Consider the following 16435-nt stretch of genomic DNA (forward strand, 5'->3'; position numbering starts at 1 on the left):
GGGGTGATGCGGAGGTGAAGGGAGAGATCAGACTGGACCAACAGGCTGTGGTTCTAAGCCTCTGGCGGGGTAGAGAGAGAGGGTCAGAACCCAGGACCATGCCACCCAGGTGAGCTGGGGTCCCATGTCAATTCACCTTCGCCAGCCCTGCAGAACTGAGCCTGCTGCTGCCCAAGCTTGTCTCCAGTGGGCTCCTCCTTTCCCTTGGGAGCCTCCTTTTCTCCCCACGGATAACATGACCCCGGCCGCACCCCCTACCTCCTCCAGACACCAGGGCTGCCTCTCACTCGCTCCCCTACCCCAACCATTATTCAAGCAGAGGGAATACTATTCACTGTGATTTAAGCATTTCTTGCTTAGCTACCCTTCACCTGTTACACACATGCCTGTCCCAAGTTCTAGGAAGGTAGGGTAGGAGCTGTGCCTGGAAGAACAGCCGGGAGAAGGGACCAGCATGTGCAAAGGCATAGGGGTGTAGATGGGGTCCTGCTGATGGCCATGGGGATATGGAGAGAGGACACAGAGGAAAGGCCAGGAGTGCAGCAGGGCCTGATCGGGAAGGGCCTCAAAGGTCAGGTGGGAGGCTGGGCCTTTTCCTAGATGGCAGTACAGATGGAGCAGTGCAGAGGCTTGGTGGCCAGCAGAAGGGGTGGAGGCTGGACCCTGAGACAGTGAGGAGGGGGCTGCCAGGTGGGGGTGAGAGGTGGGGGCCTGAATTAAAGAGAGCGCACAGCCCCAAGATATTTGGGAGCCAGAGGGCCACGGGGCCATGATTGCCCGACGAGGGGAGGAGGAGGTGGGCTGGAAGATGCCTGGATTTCCGCACCTGGAGCCTCAGAGACCTCTGTTGGGGTCCCAGCCTCCAGTGATACTCCTCTACCCCTGGTCACTTCTAATCCCCTGTTCAGGGGGCTCAGAACTCTGTAGTCCTCCTCAACCCCTCCCACTCCCACCCCCTGCCCCAGTCCACATTTCCCTGCTGCCCCTGTCTCCTCCACAACTCAGCCTGATGCCCTGAGCCCTGCACCCAGCTTCCCCAGCCAGGGCATCCCCGGCAGCCAGGGGCTGACTGACCTGGGGAGACCACACTTCTCCTCAACCCCTCAGCACCGCTGAAACCACTGACGATGGCGCCCAGGGGCAGTGGGAGTCTGAGGACCGAGTGTCCTGAGCCAGGGTTCTGGTGTTACAGAGTTGTGAAAGGGGGGCAGATGGCCTCTCTTGGGGCCCCTCACCTTCCCTCATCTGCCGGGCCCACGTGCTTCAGGCCCAGGGGAGTAAGGAGAGAGGGTATCCCTAAACCCAGGATCCCCATCCTGGAGTCTTGTGGGTGCAAAGGTGTGGCCCAGGGCTAGGATTGAGTAGGCTCACTCAAGGCCCCCTCATCTGCCAGGCACAGGTGCTCTGGGCAGCCAGATCTGGCAGGTTCTGAGTTTAGTATGATGCTAAGGCTGGGCACTGGGAGGAGCTGTGGAAGAGGAGGAGGGGGAGAGTGTGGCCTTCCATCAATGGGAGGGGTGGGATGGGGTTGCCTGGCAACCACCATGCTGCTGCTGCTGCCACTGCTGCTTCCAAGAAGGGATTCTTAAAGAGCTGATCAGAAAGTCTGGGCCTTGGAGGGGCTGAGGCAAGGCCTCGCATACCAATGGCAGCCCATGGGCCTCCCTCTCCCTCCTGTCCCCTCCCTCTCCTCCTCCTCCCTTCTCCTTCCTCCTCTGTGGGCAGAGCCTGAGTCACTGAGTTGGGAAGGCAGGAGGATGGAGAGGAGGGGGTGCTCTGCCCAGTGGGACCCTGAGGCAGGCAGAGCACAGACCAGGCTGGGGTCCTGTCCCTGTCCCTCAGGGACAAGGGCCTGGGAGGGGGCAAGATGACCATCTGAGGCCTCTAGGGCAGGGGGTGATGCCCTCAGCACTGGGGTCTACAACAGGAGGAAACGGGGGACACATCATCGCCACCCACCTGCCCCCCCCATGGGCTTCCCTGGCACCGCCAGCTTGAAGAAGCCCTGGTTTTAGGGTCAGACACACTGGCTCTTCCTGGCTGAGTGACTCTGAACACACCACCTCCCCCAGCCTCCTGTCCTGAGAATCCTGGGCCCCTGCAGAGAGCAGTCAGCCACCAGCTGCATGGAGGAGGTGGGTGCCTGCTGTGGCTGTGACTGATGGCTCCTCGCAGTATCACTTTGCTTTGGTGTGAGGAAGTCCTTTCTGGTGTCTGACTTAAGTTCCCTGTGTAGCAAGTGGTTGCCACCTTTCTCCTGACCCCTTTGGGAAGAAGGGGATGTTGGTTTAGCCTCGGTACAAAACCTTGTGTTTGAAAAGCAGCAATGGACAAGAGCTCAGCTGGGTGGTCTCCTTCCGGTTCCTTTCCTTCTAGGCTCTCAGCTTTCCCTCTGTACAAGGAGAAGGTTGGACTAGGTCAAGGGTACCTTGCCGGGGGTCTGGGGAACAGCCTCTGGGTGTGTGCCCCCACCCCGAAATCACAGTGTCTGGAGAGGTGTCTGTAGCTGTTGCTGGTGGGGGGAGGATCTGTGACCCCAGAGGTTAAGACCACTGGACCAGGTGGCTTCAGAGACTCCCCATAAAGAGTTAGGCACAGATGAGCACCCTCCCAGCTTCCTGCAGAGGGTGGTGGGAGGCTGTGGGGGCAGGAAATTGGGGGGGCCCCAGCCATCAATGTTTCTTCACACACAAAGTGTTCCTTCCGTTGACCCGATTAAGCCATGCTTGGAAGCCAGTCCCATTCCCGATCCGATCCTGCCTCCCCTGGTGCTCTAATTGGTCCCTGTGGACTCGGCAGTGTCTATCCTACCTGCCCTCCTCAACCAATCCTCAGTCACCATCCCCCAACCTCCCCTCCAGGTCTGTCTCAGCCTCCTTCAGTCCCCACCCCCAGCTCTGAGGGGGGTCTCTCTAAAGTGCAGGCCCCACCTGGTTCCTCCCCAGCCAGGGCACCTGCCATGAGTCCCCATGGCCTTGGCAGAAGGATCTGGGCCCTGTGGGCCTGGCCTCTACTCAGCCCCACTCCCCTCTGCAGGGCTCCCCGCAACATACACAGCTCACTCTCCCGACACACCCCTCTGGACACTGTGACCAGATGAGGGAGAGTCAGTGTCGCTTGCATGAATGAATGATCCTAAGAGCAGCTCTTGGGTGCAGGGCCTGTGCCAGCCTTGGGGAGACAGCAGTGAACAAAGCAGACAAGGCCCCCTCCTCACAGGCTGCCATGCTGCTAACCAGCAGGCAAGTGAAAAGGCAAGCTCGTTACAGGACATGGCGTGGGCTTTGCAGGAAATAAATGGGGATAAGATAGGAATGGAGGAGGGTGCCTCAGCTGGGGTGATCAGGGGAGGCCTCTCGGAGGAGGTGACATTTCCACGGAGATCTGAAGGCAGAGAAGGAGCCACTTTGGAAAGGCAGAGGGGGCAGTGCGTGCAAAGGCCCTGGGGCATGAAAGGGCCAGACCTGTTGGAAGAAGAAAAAGGAGGCTAGGAAATGGGGGCGGGGGGGAGAGCGTGGGATGCTGCCACACAGTCTTTAAGAAAAATATGGATTTTATTCTCAGTGTAACAGGAGGCTATTTGAGAGTTTTAAGCAGAGAAGTGACATGATCTAATTTATACATTAAAACGATCATCTGAACAACCACTTTGGAGAGCAATTTGGCAGTAACTAGTAAAGTTAAAGATATGCATACACCTCAACACATCAGTTCCGCTCCCAAGCATAGACCTGAGAGAAATGCCAGCACCTGCATGCACGAGGCGTGTGCAAGCTGCTCCTGCAGCTGTTTGCAAGATACAGAATTGGACACACTTGATCTTCAGTTGCTGAGAGAAGAGATACAGGAGTCGTGGGAATACTCTGCCCTGGAATACCACACAGTAGTGAAAAAGGCAGCCTAGAGTAACACAAGACCCCTGGAAATCTCACAAGCATGCCTGAAGCGGCCACAGCAAATCACAGCAGGCTGCTGTTGGTATAAAGCTCACAGACACACAAACCAAGGTCATCGCTTGTTTAGGAGCATAGGTAGTAAAACTCTAAAGAAAACTAGGGGGCCAAATCCAGGGTGTGGGTACCTCTGTAGGGGAGGGGACGCCATCTAGAAGGGCTTCCGCTGTTTCATGATGCCGTTTGTTAGGCTGGGGGCAGTGGTGGTTCAGCGGTAGAATTCTTGCCTTCCATGTGGGAGACCCGGGTTCAGTTCCCAGCCAATGCACTTTATGTACAGCTACCACCCATCTGAATAGGTTTCAGTGGAGCTTCCAGACAAAGAAAGGCCTGGCGATCTTCTGAAAACCAACCAATGGTCTAACCAACAACCAATCATGGGGATGGCACAGGGCCAGACAGTGAGTGGTTTGTGCCATTGAGCTATGGTATTGCCATGAGTCGGTAGCCTACTCGATGGCAGCTAACAACAATATTTGTTAGGCTAGATGTGGTTCAAGGTGATATTTTATGTATATATATTTTATATGTATTTTTTCGTACACACATGAACTGTATAGGAGTCCTGGTGGTATAATGGTTAAGTGTTTAGCTGCTAACTGCAAGGTTGCTTGTTTGAATTCACTCAGTGGGTCTGAGGAAGAAAGACCTGGCAATCTGTGTCCATAAAGATTACAGCCTAGAAAACACTATGGGGCAGTTGTACCGTGTCCCACTGGGTCGCTACGAGTGAAAACCAACTCAGCAGCACCGAACCACAGCATATACTTTTTTATATATGAGGTCAAGGGGTAATGTACATATATGATAGGATTTTTTTTTTAATCCCCAGCAGCAGTGGCTAGGGGAGGATGGCATGGAAGGTGAAGGCAGCTGAGGAGCAGCCCTGGTGGAGTGACAGGCGGGGACATGGGGAGGGGTTCTGGGGGTTACAAACCCAGCTCTGGCCTCCTGGCTCTTCCAGAACCAGCTCTGTCTTTTCTCCTCCAAATCCATGGTTTGTTTTCTCCACAAATCGCCTCTGGTTCTCTGCCTTTGAAGAACAATGAAGCTCAGAGAGGGCAAGGGGCTACCCAGGGTCACCCAGGGAGCTGGTGGCAGAAGAGCCTGTGACCCCTCCCTGAGTCTAGTAGGGCCTGTCCAGCTGGAGCTGAGCAGAGGGGTCCAGGCTGCCTTCAGGATCCACCCTCCGCTGACCCCGAGCTGTGGATCTGTCTGTGCCCACTTGTGGGGCCTTCCCCAGGCCCCTGCACTCCCTGCCTCTGCACTCTCTGCCCCCGCCACCTCAGTGCCTGCCTCTCCCACTCTCCTGGGCCCCAGCCCCATGATCATTGGAGACTACCCCGGCTGGCTGGGGCCCAAGCCATCTCCTCATAATTGGGTTTCAGGGATGCTCATGGTTATGCTAATGGTGGGACGAGACTGGAGTGGCTCCTGGGGGAGGGGAGGGCCCGGTAACAGCCTGGGGTCCCACAGCCCCACCTGATTGGAACCTGGGCTTCCTCCCTTCCCAGCCTCTTGACCTGGGCAAGTCACTCACTCTCTCTGAGCCTCCATCTCCTCATCTGTAAAGAGGGCTCTTGGAGGTGGGGTGCAATACAAGAACCCACCAGAAACACTTGGCCCCGTGCCTGGCACAGAGCATTTGCTTGATAAATGTGTTATTAACTGTTTCTCATTTTTTGTTAAAGTCTGCAAGGTCATACAGGGCAATGGGAACGGGGTTAGCGTCTGCGCGATGATCTAAGGGGTGACTCACTTTGCTTTGCTTTTCGTCGTTTCATGTATATTATCCAATTTGGGGCAATGAACGTGAATTTCTTGCATAACAAAACACCAATAGGTGGGAGGTGCTTGGGGACAGGGCTGGACAGTGGGTGTTGCAGGGGGATCTTGGTTTTGCTGAGGGTTGGGAGTTCAGCTTGGGTGCCTGGCCAGGAGGTTGGGCAGCCAGGGGTCCAGGCAGCCAGGGAGGAGCTAGGGTAGGCGGGGGCAGAGCCCAAGGAACCAAGGCAGGAAGGGGACAAAGGACAGGCCCAGGCCAACGGCAACCACAGCCAAGTAACCTACTTTGAGCTTTAAATGGCTGACTGGGCCACTTTGTAGGAAGAAGCCGTGGTGGGGGGGGATGCCTCAGGGCAGAACCAGGAAAGGGGGACAGGGCAGGGATGGCCCTGGGTGAACCAGCAGTGGGGGCAGGAAGGAGCTAGGCTGGAATGAGGCGGGGCCTGCCCCCCTGCTGCCTGTTCATTCAGGGCCATCCCTGCCCTGCATCCCTTTCCTGGTTCAGGGGAGGCAGAGAAAGGGGGCCTAGGTGCAGGGCCAATGGGAAGGAGGAGACAGAGAGGGAGACCCCAGAAAGAGAGGCCCAGCTGGGTGGGTGCAGCTCCCAGCGAATCTGGGGAGTCCCAGGACTTGGCTCAGAGAAAATGGAGTGAGAGGCTCAGTCCTGGAGGCCAACAAGCCGATTCTGGCTAAGCAGGATGCTTAGTGGTCTGGCCTCTGGAGTCAGGCCTTCGGGGTTCCAATCCTATCTCCATCATCCTATTTGTATGGCCTGGGGCCAGGCACTTATCTGAGCCTCAGTTTTCCCATCTGTAAAATGGAGCTCTGCATCCAAGGCATAGCCATGGCTTTCATAAGCCTTGATAAGGGAAAGTTGCTGTTATTTGCTGTGATTCTTCTAATCCAACGAATTAAGTCAACAGGCCAGTCTTGGGAGAGCTGGGGACCCTCTGTGCCCAGTAACTCCCCTGTGCCTGTGCCCATCACCACGCTCAAGCCCTGTGATTTACAGGCATTTTTTTTTTTTTCTATCTCACCAATTTTTTGTGTGTGCTTTAAGTGAAAGTTTACAAACCAAGTCAGTTTCTCATACAAAAACGTATATATACACCTTGCTATATACTCCTAGTTGCTGTCCCTCTAATGAGACAGCGCACTTCTTCCCTCTACTCTATATTTTCGTGTCCACTCGGCCAGCTTTTGACACCCCCCACCCCGTCCTCTCATCTCTCCTCCAGACAGGAGCTGCCCGTAGAGTCTCATGTGTCTACTTGATCCAAGAAGCTCACTCTTCACCGGTGTCATTTTCTATCCCATAGTCCAGCCCAATGCCTGTCTGGAGTTGGCTTTGGGAATGGCTCCTGTCTTGGGCTAACGGAAGGTCTGGGGACCATAACCTCCGGGGGCCTTCTAGTCTCAGTCAGACCATTAAGTCTGGTCTCTTTACGAGAATTTGGGGTCTGCATGCCATTGCTTTCCTGCTCCCTCAGGGGCTCTCCGTTGCCCTCCCTGTCAGGGCAGTAATCAGTTGTAGCCAGACACCATCTAGTTCTTCTGGTCTCAGGCTGATGTAGTCTCTGGTTTATCTGGTCCTTTCTGTCTCTTGGGCTCATAATTATCTTGTGTCTTTGGTGTTCTTCATTCTACTTTGCTCCAGGTGGGCTGAGACCCATTGTTGCGTCTTAAATGGCTGCTTGCTAGCGTTAAAGACCCCAGAAGCCACTCTACAAAGTGGGATGCAGAATATTTTCTTAATAGATTTTATTATGCCAACTAACTTAGATGTCCCCTGAAACCATGGTCTCCAAACTCCCGCCCCTGCTACACTGGCCTTCGAAGGATTCAGTTTATTCAGGAAACTTCTTTGCTTTTGGTTTAGTCCAGTTTTGCTGACCTCTTCTGATTTATAGGCATTTTTAACTTTCTCATCTCTGCCTCACAAAGGCCCCCGCTGAATGGCCATCCCCCTGCCCCACAGATAAGACTGAGGCCCAGGATGTGGAATAGCTGGCCCAATCTCACAGCTGGGTAGTTCAGGACCAGGCCTTGCAAAGCCTGAGGACTTTGGCTCCCCCCGAGGGAAACCACTTCTCCTCTCTGGGCCTCAGTTTTCCCATCTGTAGATGGGGCAGGAGGGTGCATGTGTAGATATTAAGATGACCCTCGGAGGTCTGGCGTGATAACCTGCTTGGAACAAAGTTGGTGCCAATATGTGAGCCCCTCCCACACCACCCCTCCCGCCCACCCCAGGTCCTGCTCCCCAGCCACCACCCAGCCTGGGAAATGTCCAGTAAGCCTCCCACCTTCCACCAGGCAGCCCCAGAGGACAGTGACCTTGGGCCTGGGGGGACAGAGCTTGTCAAACACAGCCAACTGCTCTCGCAGCTTGAGGTGCCTTTGAAGTGTCTTGTTTTATCTTCAGAAATTCAGCACACTTCACATTTTATTCCATCTGTGGGGCATTCTAATCTACAGCATGTTTTAAAAGACTCACTCTCAAGTAACACGGATGCCCACCATGAGCCCAAGGGTGTTGGGGGGCAGGAAGTGGTGTGGATTTCCCAAGGACAAAACCCACTCCCCTAACCTCTGGTGGGCTGGGGCTCTTCAGAGGCCCAGGCACTGTGCCAGCTCTGGGTGGTGGCCGCCCTGGGGGTTCAGGCCAGGCAGGCTATGAGAAGGAGGCACAGGCATGGGGTGGGGGTGGCGGACAGGAGGCTCCCAAAGCAGCTGGAAGTTCTGGGAAGGATTCCCAGAGGTAGGGATCACCTGGTCCTCCTCCCTCCACCTCGTCCATTTCCGTGCAGCTCACCCCTCCTCTGTCTAACCCCCAGTGGCTCCTACTTGTCACTGTGGCTGACCAGGCCCCACTCAGTCTACTTCTGCCTCCATCCCTCTCTGACTGCCTCTCCTATTCCCCACCCCCGCCCCACACACACTCACCTTCCTTCAGCCACTGCAGCCTCCTCCCTGTGCCTCGACCCACCTGCCCTGCCCCTGCCTCAGGGCCTTTGCACGTGTCCCCCTCTGCCTGGGGTATGCTCTTCAGGCTGACTTCCTCGTTTCAGCCAGGTCTGCCAGCTCCTAGATCAGCCTCTACCCCACCCACCTGACACTGTCTTCTCCCTTCTCCCTTTTTTTTCCTTCAGAGCCTCTAGCACTAACAGTAATTCTTGTTCAGGTTTATTCTTGTTCTGTGGCTTCTTGACTGTCTCCCACGTTAGAAAGGAGCTCTGTGCCAGCACATAGTAGGGCTTGATGCGTATGAGTCAATGATAGAGAGCTGAGGTCAGAGCTCATGGCGGGGGGACACACCAGGGAGGGGCTGAGGGATTTGGGGGAGCAGCGCCGGGCCCCCCAGGCCAGCCTGGCACCTCTCCAGGCATATGAGGTGTGCAGTAGCAGCGGGCAGGGGGATACGGCAGGGTGGGGGCTGCAGCTTCTGGGGACACCCTGGGGGCCATGCCGGCCTCAAAGTCACTACTGTTCCTGTTAGCACAGCCCCCACCCCCCTGGCCCGGGAACCTGCTGAGCGCTTTCCTCATGTCACCGCATCTCCTCTCCTCCGCCCAGCCTCCCGCACAGCCCCTGGCCTCTGTTGGCGCCCCCCTACCCTAGGCTGGAGGAGTTAGTTCCTGTCAGGGTAAAGCCTCGCAGCACCTTCTACATCGAGAAGGGATGGGCCGGCCTCCTGCCATGCCCCCACCCAGGTTCTGCCCCCTGAGTGTCCCCCACCCTCTGGCCTAGAGGTGGGCTCCTCCACAAGGCTAGTGGTCGAGAGCCCTGGCTTCAGAGCCAGGCAGACCCCAGCTCAAATCCAGGCCCCTATGGGGCCTCTCTGGGTGACTCGGCCCAACCCAGAACTCATCAGTGATTGGATTCAGTAAATCACTGGGGACACTACCCTGTGCTAGGCTGCCTGCTGGGGGCCAGGGACACTCTGAAGTGAGACACACCTGGTTTCCCACCCTCGCACAGCTCAGCAGAGGAGGTGTGGCGCTCCCCAAGGCTGGCTCCCGGAGTGTGGGGTGAGGAGGGTCTGTTCCCAGAGGAAGTAGTGGTTGACCTGAGATAGGAACGGTGACCAGGGCAACCAGGCCAGGGGCTGGAGCCTTGCAGGCAGAGGCGCCAGCCTGTGCAAAGACCCTGGGGCTGCAGGAATAGGGAAAGTTTGAGGACCCAGGGTGTGGCTGAGGGAGAGATGGAGAGGAAGGGGAAAGAGATGAGATGATGAATCAGTGGGGCCCAGGGGCCTGGGATGTGTGTACTAGGGACCAAGTTCTTTATCCAGAGAGCAAAAGGGAGATTTGTTGTGGTGTGCTGTCAGGTCAATTCTGACTCATAGTGACCCCATAGGTCATAGCAGAGCTGCCCCATAAGGTTTCCAAGGCTGAAATCTTTATGGGAGCAGATCACCAGGTCTTTTCACCTGCGGAGCTGCTGGTAGGTTTGAATTGCTCAACCTTTCGCCCAGCGCTTTAACCACTGTGCTGCTGGGGATCTATGAGGAGCTTTACAAAAAAAAAACAGAAACCAAACCCACTGCTCTCCAGTCTGACTCATAGTGACTGCCCCATGGAGCTTCCAAGGATTTGAATTGCCGACCTCTTGATTAGCAGCCGTAGTACTTAACCACTATGCCACCAGGGTTTCCATTAAAACCCAAAACCATTAGGAGGCTTTTAATCAGGAAGCTGGGGGTAGAATAGAACATGCTCAGGATTGCGTTGTGAGCAGCTCATTCTCTGAGGCTTGGTTTCCTCATCTGTAAAATGGGTTAATAAAAGTGCCTCCTGCACAGGGTAAGAATTAAATGAGGTTGTGCGGGTACAGAGCTCACCAGCCTGGGCCCAGGCACTTTGCCTTCCTGGGCGCCTTTCTCCATTAAAAAAAAAAAAAATTAAATATTATGTTTTATGACTTTGTTGGCATAAAGACAAATGTATTAATATGATGTATTAAAACATTTTCTTTAACCTAAAAGTTCATTCTTTTTTTCCTGAATTTAAAAGAAATGACATTTTCTTGGGCCCCTAAAAGTGTCATGGGGCTGAGGCACTGTCTCTCCTGTGCAGGTTGGGAAAGTCAGAAGTGGCGTGGCGGCCGGTCTTTTAACTGGGTGTCGGCTGGCAGGGGCAGGAGGGGTGGGCAGTGGGGGCAATTTTCCCCCTCCCCCTCCATCCCCCATCCCATCCCACCCCACCCTGTTCAGGCCTCACTTCCGGTTTTCCTGTTTGGACAAGGCAGTTGCCACCATCCCTTTGATTAACACCCCCACCCTGTAAGAGAGTTGGGCAGAGCTGACCTTATCCTTCCCTGGCATACCTGCGCCCTTCCCCACTAGTGGCTCTGGTCCTGCCCAGGAAAATGTTCTGACTTATTAGGCCCCTCACGCCGTGTTCCCCTGGCCCATGCTGACCACCCCCTCCCCATGCCTTCCTTATTTTCTCTGATGGGGAGGGGTCTGCCCCTTCTCCATGAAACATTCGAAGACTCCATCTCTTGTGCCTCACTCTGCTATGGCCTCTATCATGCTCCGGCCAGCCCTTGAGGCTGCCTCCCCACTTGGTGGCAGCTCTAGGACCCGGGGACCATGTCTAGTTCTTCTACCTATCTGGTGCCCAGCCTAGCACTTGGCATGGGGCTGGCACTCAATTAGAACACTTTGTCTAGAGAGTGATGGAGGGGCTGGTTTACGCCTTGTCCCCAGGTTTCCTCCAACCAGTCACAACAGTTGCCAAGCATATGGATTCTGTCCCTATCCCCCTGGCCCTCCAGAGGGGATCTGGCCGTGAGCTGAGGCACAGACTGGGGAGTGGCTAGACCCTGCCCATGGGGGCAGTAAGTGCTGGGGCAGAGAAGGGGGCTGGATTGCCCAGAGGAGGCAGGCCTGGGCTTAAGCAGGTGTGGAGTGGGGAGGGGGAAAATGGAGCCTGGCAGAGTGCACTATATGAGGAAAAGTGGGGGGCCGGGGAGGGCTGGGCAGAATTGTGGGAGGCTGGGCAGAATTGTGGGAGGCTGGGAATGTGTCCCCGGGCCCCCAGCTCCTTTCCCAGTGGGCACTGTCAGGGGATAGTGGGCTTGGCAGTTACTGACACCAAGGGGCACGGGCCTTGTCTCCACCAAGGTCACAGGCCCCGTGGTGAGGCTCAGAGCCAGTTAATCAAGTCCAGTGAAGCGTGGTGCAGGCACGGCCATGGGCAAGGGGACACGGCAGGGCTGGGCCACCTGGACCCACAGTAGGGGCAGACAAGCCAACTGTGAAAGAGCAGGACCAGGCCACCCCCGTACCCCCCACGGTGCTCACCCTGGCACCCCCATCCCAGCTGAGAAAAGCCTCATGGCGCAGCTCACTCAGCCTCTCATGGAGGACAAAGACCCCTGCTTTGCTGGGGGCCGGTTTGGATCCCAGGGGTGGAGCCAGGCTATGAGCCCTGGCTTGGACTTATGGTCCAGTGCTTGGCTGATCACCTGTCACCACACCCTCATCGAGAAGGCATTAGGAGCCCTTTCAGAAGAATGGAGCAGGTAGGGGCTAAGAAAATGGGCCTTGACATCCAGCTGTCCTGGGCTCAAGCCCCATTTCCCCCACTCCCTTGTCACTCCAAGAGCCTCAGTTTCCTCATCTGAAAAATGGGCTAATGTCCAGTTGTGATTTAGAGCTTCAAGCCAAACAGGGGAACCCTGGGGTGGGGGCAGTAGAAGGGGCACCATAGAGTGGTGGGCAGTGGAAGGAGAAAAAGTCTGAGCCTCAAACCCAGCATCCAAGGTTAGGCCAGGCAGGAGGTGGTAGAAAGGGGCCAGCCAGGGCCGCAGCCTCCAGGGCCCATGGCCAGCCCACCTGGGGAGCAGGAAGGCCCAGAGCTGTCCTGCTGCAGGGCAGGGATTGCCTGTTGGTATCTTTTGGCACCAATGCTCCCTTTTTGGTTGTTCTCCCCCACCAGCCTCTAGTCCATTCCCCTCGGGCAGCCTGGCCCAGCTGTGGGGGTCTTAGGACAGCATTATGGGGCACTGTGTGGCTGAGCATCAAAACCCCTGGGGAGGGGGCCAGAGCAGGGGGCCCAGGGGAAAAACACCACCAGTGTGGCTGTCCTTCCCCCTGGAGCCCCTACCCATGGGACCATTAGGCGTGGTAGGTGGGGGAGAGGGGACGCTGAGAACCAGTCTCCCAGAATGCACCCTGAGGGCATGGGCAGGCCCATGACCAGATCCTCTGTGTGCACAAGTCCGAGCCCTGGGCTGGGCCGCACCTGCCCTTTCCCACCTGTGGCAGATAACACCACCTGGCCTGCACTTCTCTGCTCCACCTGGTGAAATCCTGCCTCCATCCCAGCCCCGCCTCCCTCCTCGGGGTTCCATGTTGCTGGGCACGTGACAGGGGCAGATTATTCTCTACTGTGCTTACTTTACTTACCAGATTATCTGTAGTGAACAATTTCACATTTTTTTCACCACATGAAAGATTCTGCTTGTAGGTATGGCTGGCATCTGTCTCTCTCCCAGCCCCACGGCGCCTTCCTACAGAACCAAAGCCTCTTTTCAAAGTTACAGTCCTTGGCAGAAACAGATGACCCAGTCAGCAAGGTAAGCATGGGCTTACTTGTGCTTACTCACCGATCTGTAGTGAATTGTTCACTGCAGATTACTAAGTCAGCACCAGTAAACCCACACCTACCTTGCTGACTGGGTCATCCGACCCTGGCGCGTGGGCATCATGGACCTGCTCCACCCTAGGCCCCTTGCCCAGGCAGGGCCACCCATGGTGGGATTTGGGGTGCTAGGCAGGCAGGGGTTGGCGTCTCCTTCCGACAGGGGCTTGCAGAGTGGCAGGTCAGCGCCCCCTCCCCTCCCCGCCCCTCCAAGGCATGCTGCCAACCCATTTGGCACCGTGCCCTTTTTGAGCTGGAGCCAGCTCATTTGCGGCCGATGTTAATTAAGAGAGAGAGGTGATGGGGGGAGGTGGGGGGCCATGGAGGGCAGCTTCTGACAGCCGCCAGGACTGCCCCATGGCCTGAAGGGGCCAAAGCTGGCCCCGGGCCAACCCAAGAGGCCCCATGTGCCCCGTGGGCTCAGGGGCAGTCTGTCTAGATGCCCAGCTCCTGCCTCCAGGAGTACCCCCCACACACACACGCGCATGCGCATGCACGCCTGCCAGACCTGCTGGTGGGTGGGGTAAAGACTGCATCTGAGAGGGCCTGGCTTAGAGGGAGGCCCCAGCCCAGGGGGCAGTCTCTCCTCGACAGTCCCTTGGGCCATGAGCCTTGAGGACTGCCTGCTCTGGAGTCATGCAGACCCGACTCTAATCCTGCTACCTCCACTGCTCAACTCAACCTCTTGAACCTCGGTTTCCTCATCTGTAAAATGGGACAGGGCGCCTCCCTCATGGAGCTGTTTTGATAACAAATGAACTCATTTGTGTGAAGCCCTCAGTTGGCACCTGGCAAACAGCCCTTGCCAGCCAGCTGAAACGTGTGTTCCTGGGGCAAAAGCTGCATCCAGCACCTTCGGGAGCCAGGCCATCCGCGGTCTCATAAACCTCGTGCCCCCGGTGGCATCTCCCTGCTTTGCAGCAACTGGGCTCAGCCTCACCGCCTCCTGTGGGCTCCTTGCAGCCCCCCAGCCCCACTCTGGGAGCCCAGCCTCTCCATCTTAATTAGCTGCTTTTATTAATCTCGCAAGTAACGTGGCAACTTGCAGCCCTGGGTTTTCAGGCTGTGGAATTAATTATTCCCCAAGCGAAGAGCTGTCAGCTCTGGGAGACCAGCCACTCGGCATGGCCCTGACACCACTTAGCAGCGTCCACAGCTTCCGCACAACACCAAGGCCTAGAGCCCGGCAGCCCAGAAGTGGCCCCACTGGTTCAGGCTCTACTCTGGGTCCCCTGCCTTCTTCAGACAATAGGACCCGGGAAGGTGGGGTGGGTGACGAATCTGTGTGAGGAGCTGAAAGTCTGGCCTTGGAGCCAGAATTCCTGGGGACATGGGGCTGAGGCACTGCAGGCTCCCTGCCTGGGCAGCTCCTGGGTCTGGGGATGGGACGGCACCTGCCCTGTCTCACCTTCACCTCCCTCTGATTAGCACCAACAGTCAGTACAGGGGCAGCTGGGCCCCAGGCTGGGGAGGGTGCTGGGTGGGGTGAGTGAGGGGAGTGGAGGGGTGGGCATGGACTGTACCACCCCAACATTCCTGCAGACGGGTGGAGACTGCCAGCCTAGCTTTGCCCCCGTGTCAGTGCCCATGTGGAGGCAGGAGGGGGCAGCTGGCCAGGTGGAGTGAGATGGACAGGGCTGCTCAGGAAAGCGGCAGCCACTGCGGCCACCAGTCCAGCTCTGCCTGGTAGTGCCACTTCCTGTCTGGGGAGGGGATGGGGGTCAAGCCCCGCCCCCACAGCCCAAAGCAGAGAGTTCCTCTCCTTTGAGCTTCACACCAACACTGGGAGTCGGCCCTACTGTTCTTCCCATTTTATGCATGGGTAAACTGAGGCACCGAGCAAGGTGTCCCAAGTCACCCATCTGTTGAACACGGCTCAATCTGGTTCCAGTTCCATGCTCTCGTCCCTGCACTGTGCTGCCTGGGGTGGGAGGACCCTTATACCCACACTGTGTTGCCCTCATCCAGGCACCTCCCAACCCTGGTTCAAGTTCTCATGCCCCTCCCTGCTCAGTCCCTGGGTGCTCGGTCCCTACACTCACCAGGGTTGCAGTGAAGCACTTTGCTTCCCAGTGGCTTCTAGTCTGTGTCCAAGGTAGCCTGCAAGCCCCCAGAGTAGGGACCAGGGCTGCCCCGTCCTAGCCTCAGCTCTGCCCTAGGCACTCTGGGCAGAACGAAGAAGACAAGCATGGCCGCTGCCTCCTCTGGTCCCACGTGCAGCTGCTCTGGGCTGAGTAGGCAGAACCCTGGTGGCCACCCCCCAACTCCAGGCCGACTGGGAATAGCAGTGGAGAGGTACTCCAGCCCTTCCTTCATCTCCCACTGTCAGCCCCAGAGGCCCAGGGACCCTCTGCCCAGAGGCTGGAGGCCCAGGGACCAGGGCCTGTCACTCTGGGGCCAGCCCCCGCTCAGGCTGACACCCCTAGTCCCCTCCTGACTGACCTGCCTCTGTCTCTCTGTCTCTTGCAGCCAACAGTTCCCTGCTCGGAGGCGGAGGTGGTGAGTAGACGCTCTCTGCTGTCTGGGAGTGAGGGGTGGCTGTGGGGGTATGGTGGCCTCTCTCCTTCCACGCCTGCTTCCCTCCTACTGCCCTCTGGTCTCCCCGCAGCCTCCCTATCATCCTCCCAGCCCCCTCAGCATCCCCACCTCTGCCTCCCACTCTCACCCTTGCTCCATCCATCATCACTTTAGAAAAAGCCAGAGACCTGGACAGCAGGCCTGGCTCCCTCACGGGGGTGACCCAGGCAGGTTACCTACCCTTCTGGTCTCCTGCTCTATAACTAAGTTGGGGGTTGGGACTCCTGGGGGGTTTAAATGGGTCCAGCCCTGGGGCTGGGAGGCTGCAGGTGTGGTGGAAAAGTCCAGACTAGCTGTGCCCCTGCTGCCCATGTGACCTTTGAAGCCCTGGGTCCTCCTGGCCTCAGTTTCCCCGTCTGCAAGGTCAAAATCGTCACCTCTGTCCTGCTCAGCTCCCTCACAGGGTGGGAGAGCTCAGACATGGTAAACATTTGCCCGGGAGCAGCTGTTGCTGACGACCACCATGAAGCA

The 16435-nt window shown here is 57.0% G+C and overlaps 1 protein-coding gene across 2 annotated transcripts in view; it reads left to right on the forward strand.

Annotated features, from left to right (window-relative positions):
* The window catches only part of MACROD1 (mono-ADP ribosylhydrolase 1), a 174494-nt gene that overhangs the window by 143411 nt on the left and 14648 nt on the right, over positions 1–16435 (forward strand). For both annotated transcript variants that reach the window (XM_064287880.1, XM_064287881.1), the window contains exon 4: positions 15857–15886. In XM_064287880.1, coding sequence (XP_064143950.1) covers positions 15857–15886 — 30 coding nt within the window. The remainder of the gene's footprint in view (positions 1–15856; positions 15887–16435) is intronic.

Source organism: Loxodonta africana, chromosome 7 (assembly GCF_030014295.1).
Source record: "Loxodonta africana isolate mLoxAfr1 chromosome 7, mLoxAfr1.hap2, whole genome shotgun sequence".
Taxonomy (NCBI): Eukaryota; Metazoa; Chordata; class Mammalia; order Proboscidea; family Elephantidae; genus Loxodonta; species Loxodonta africana.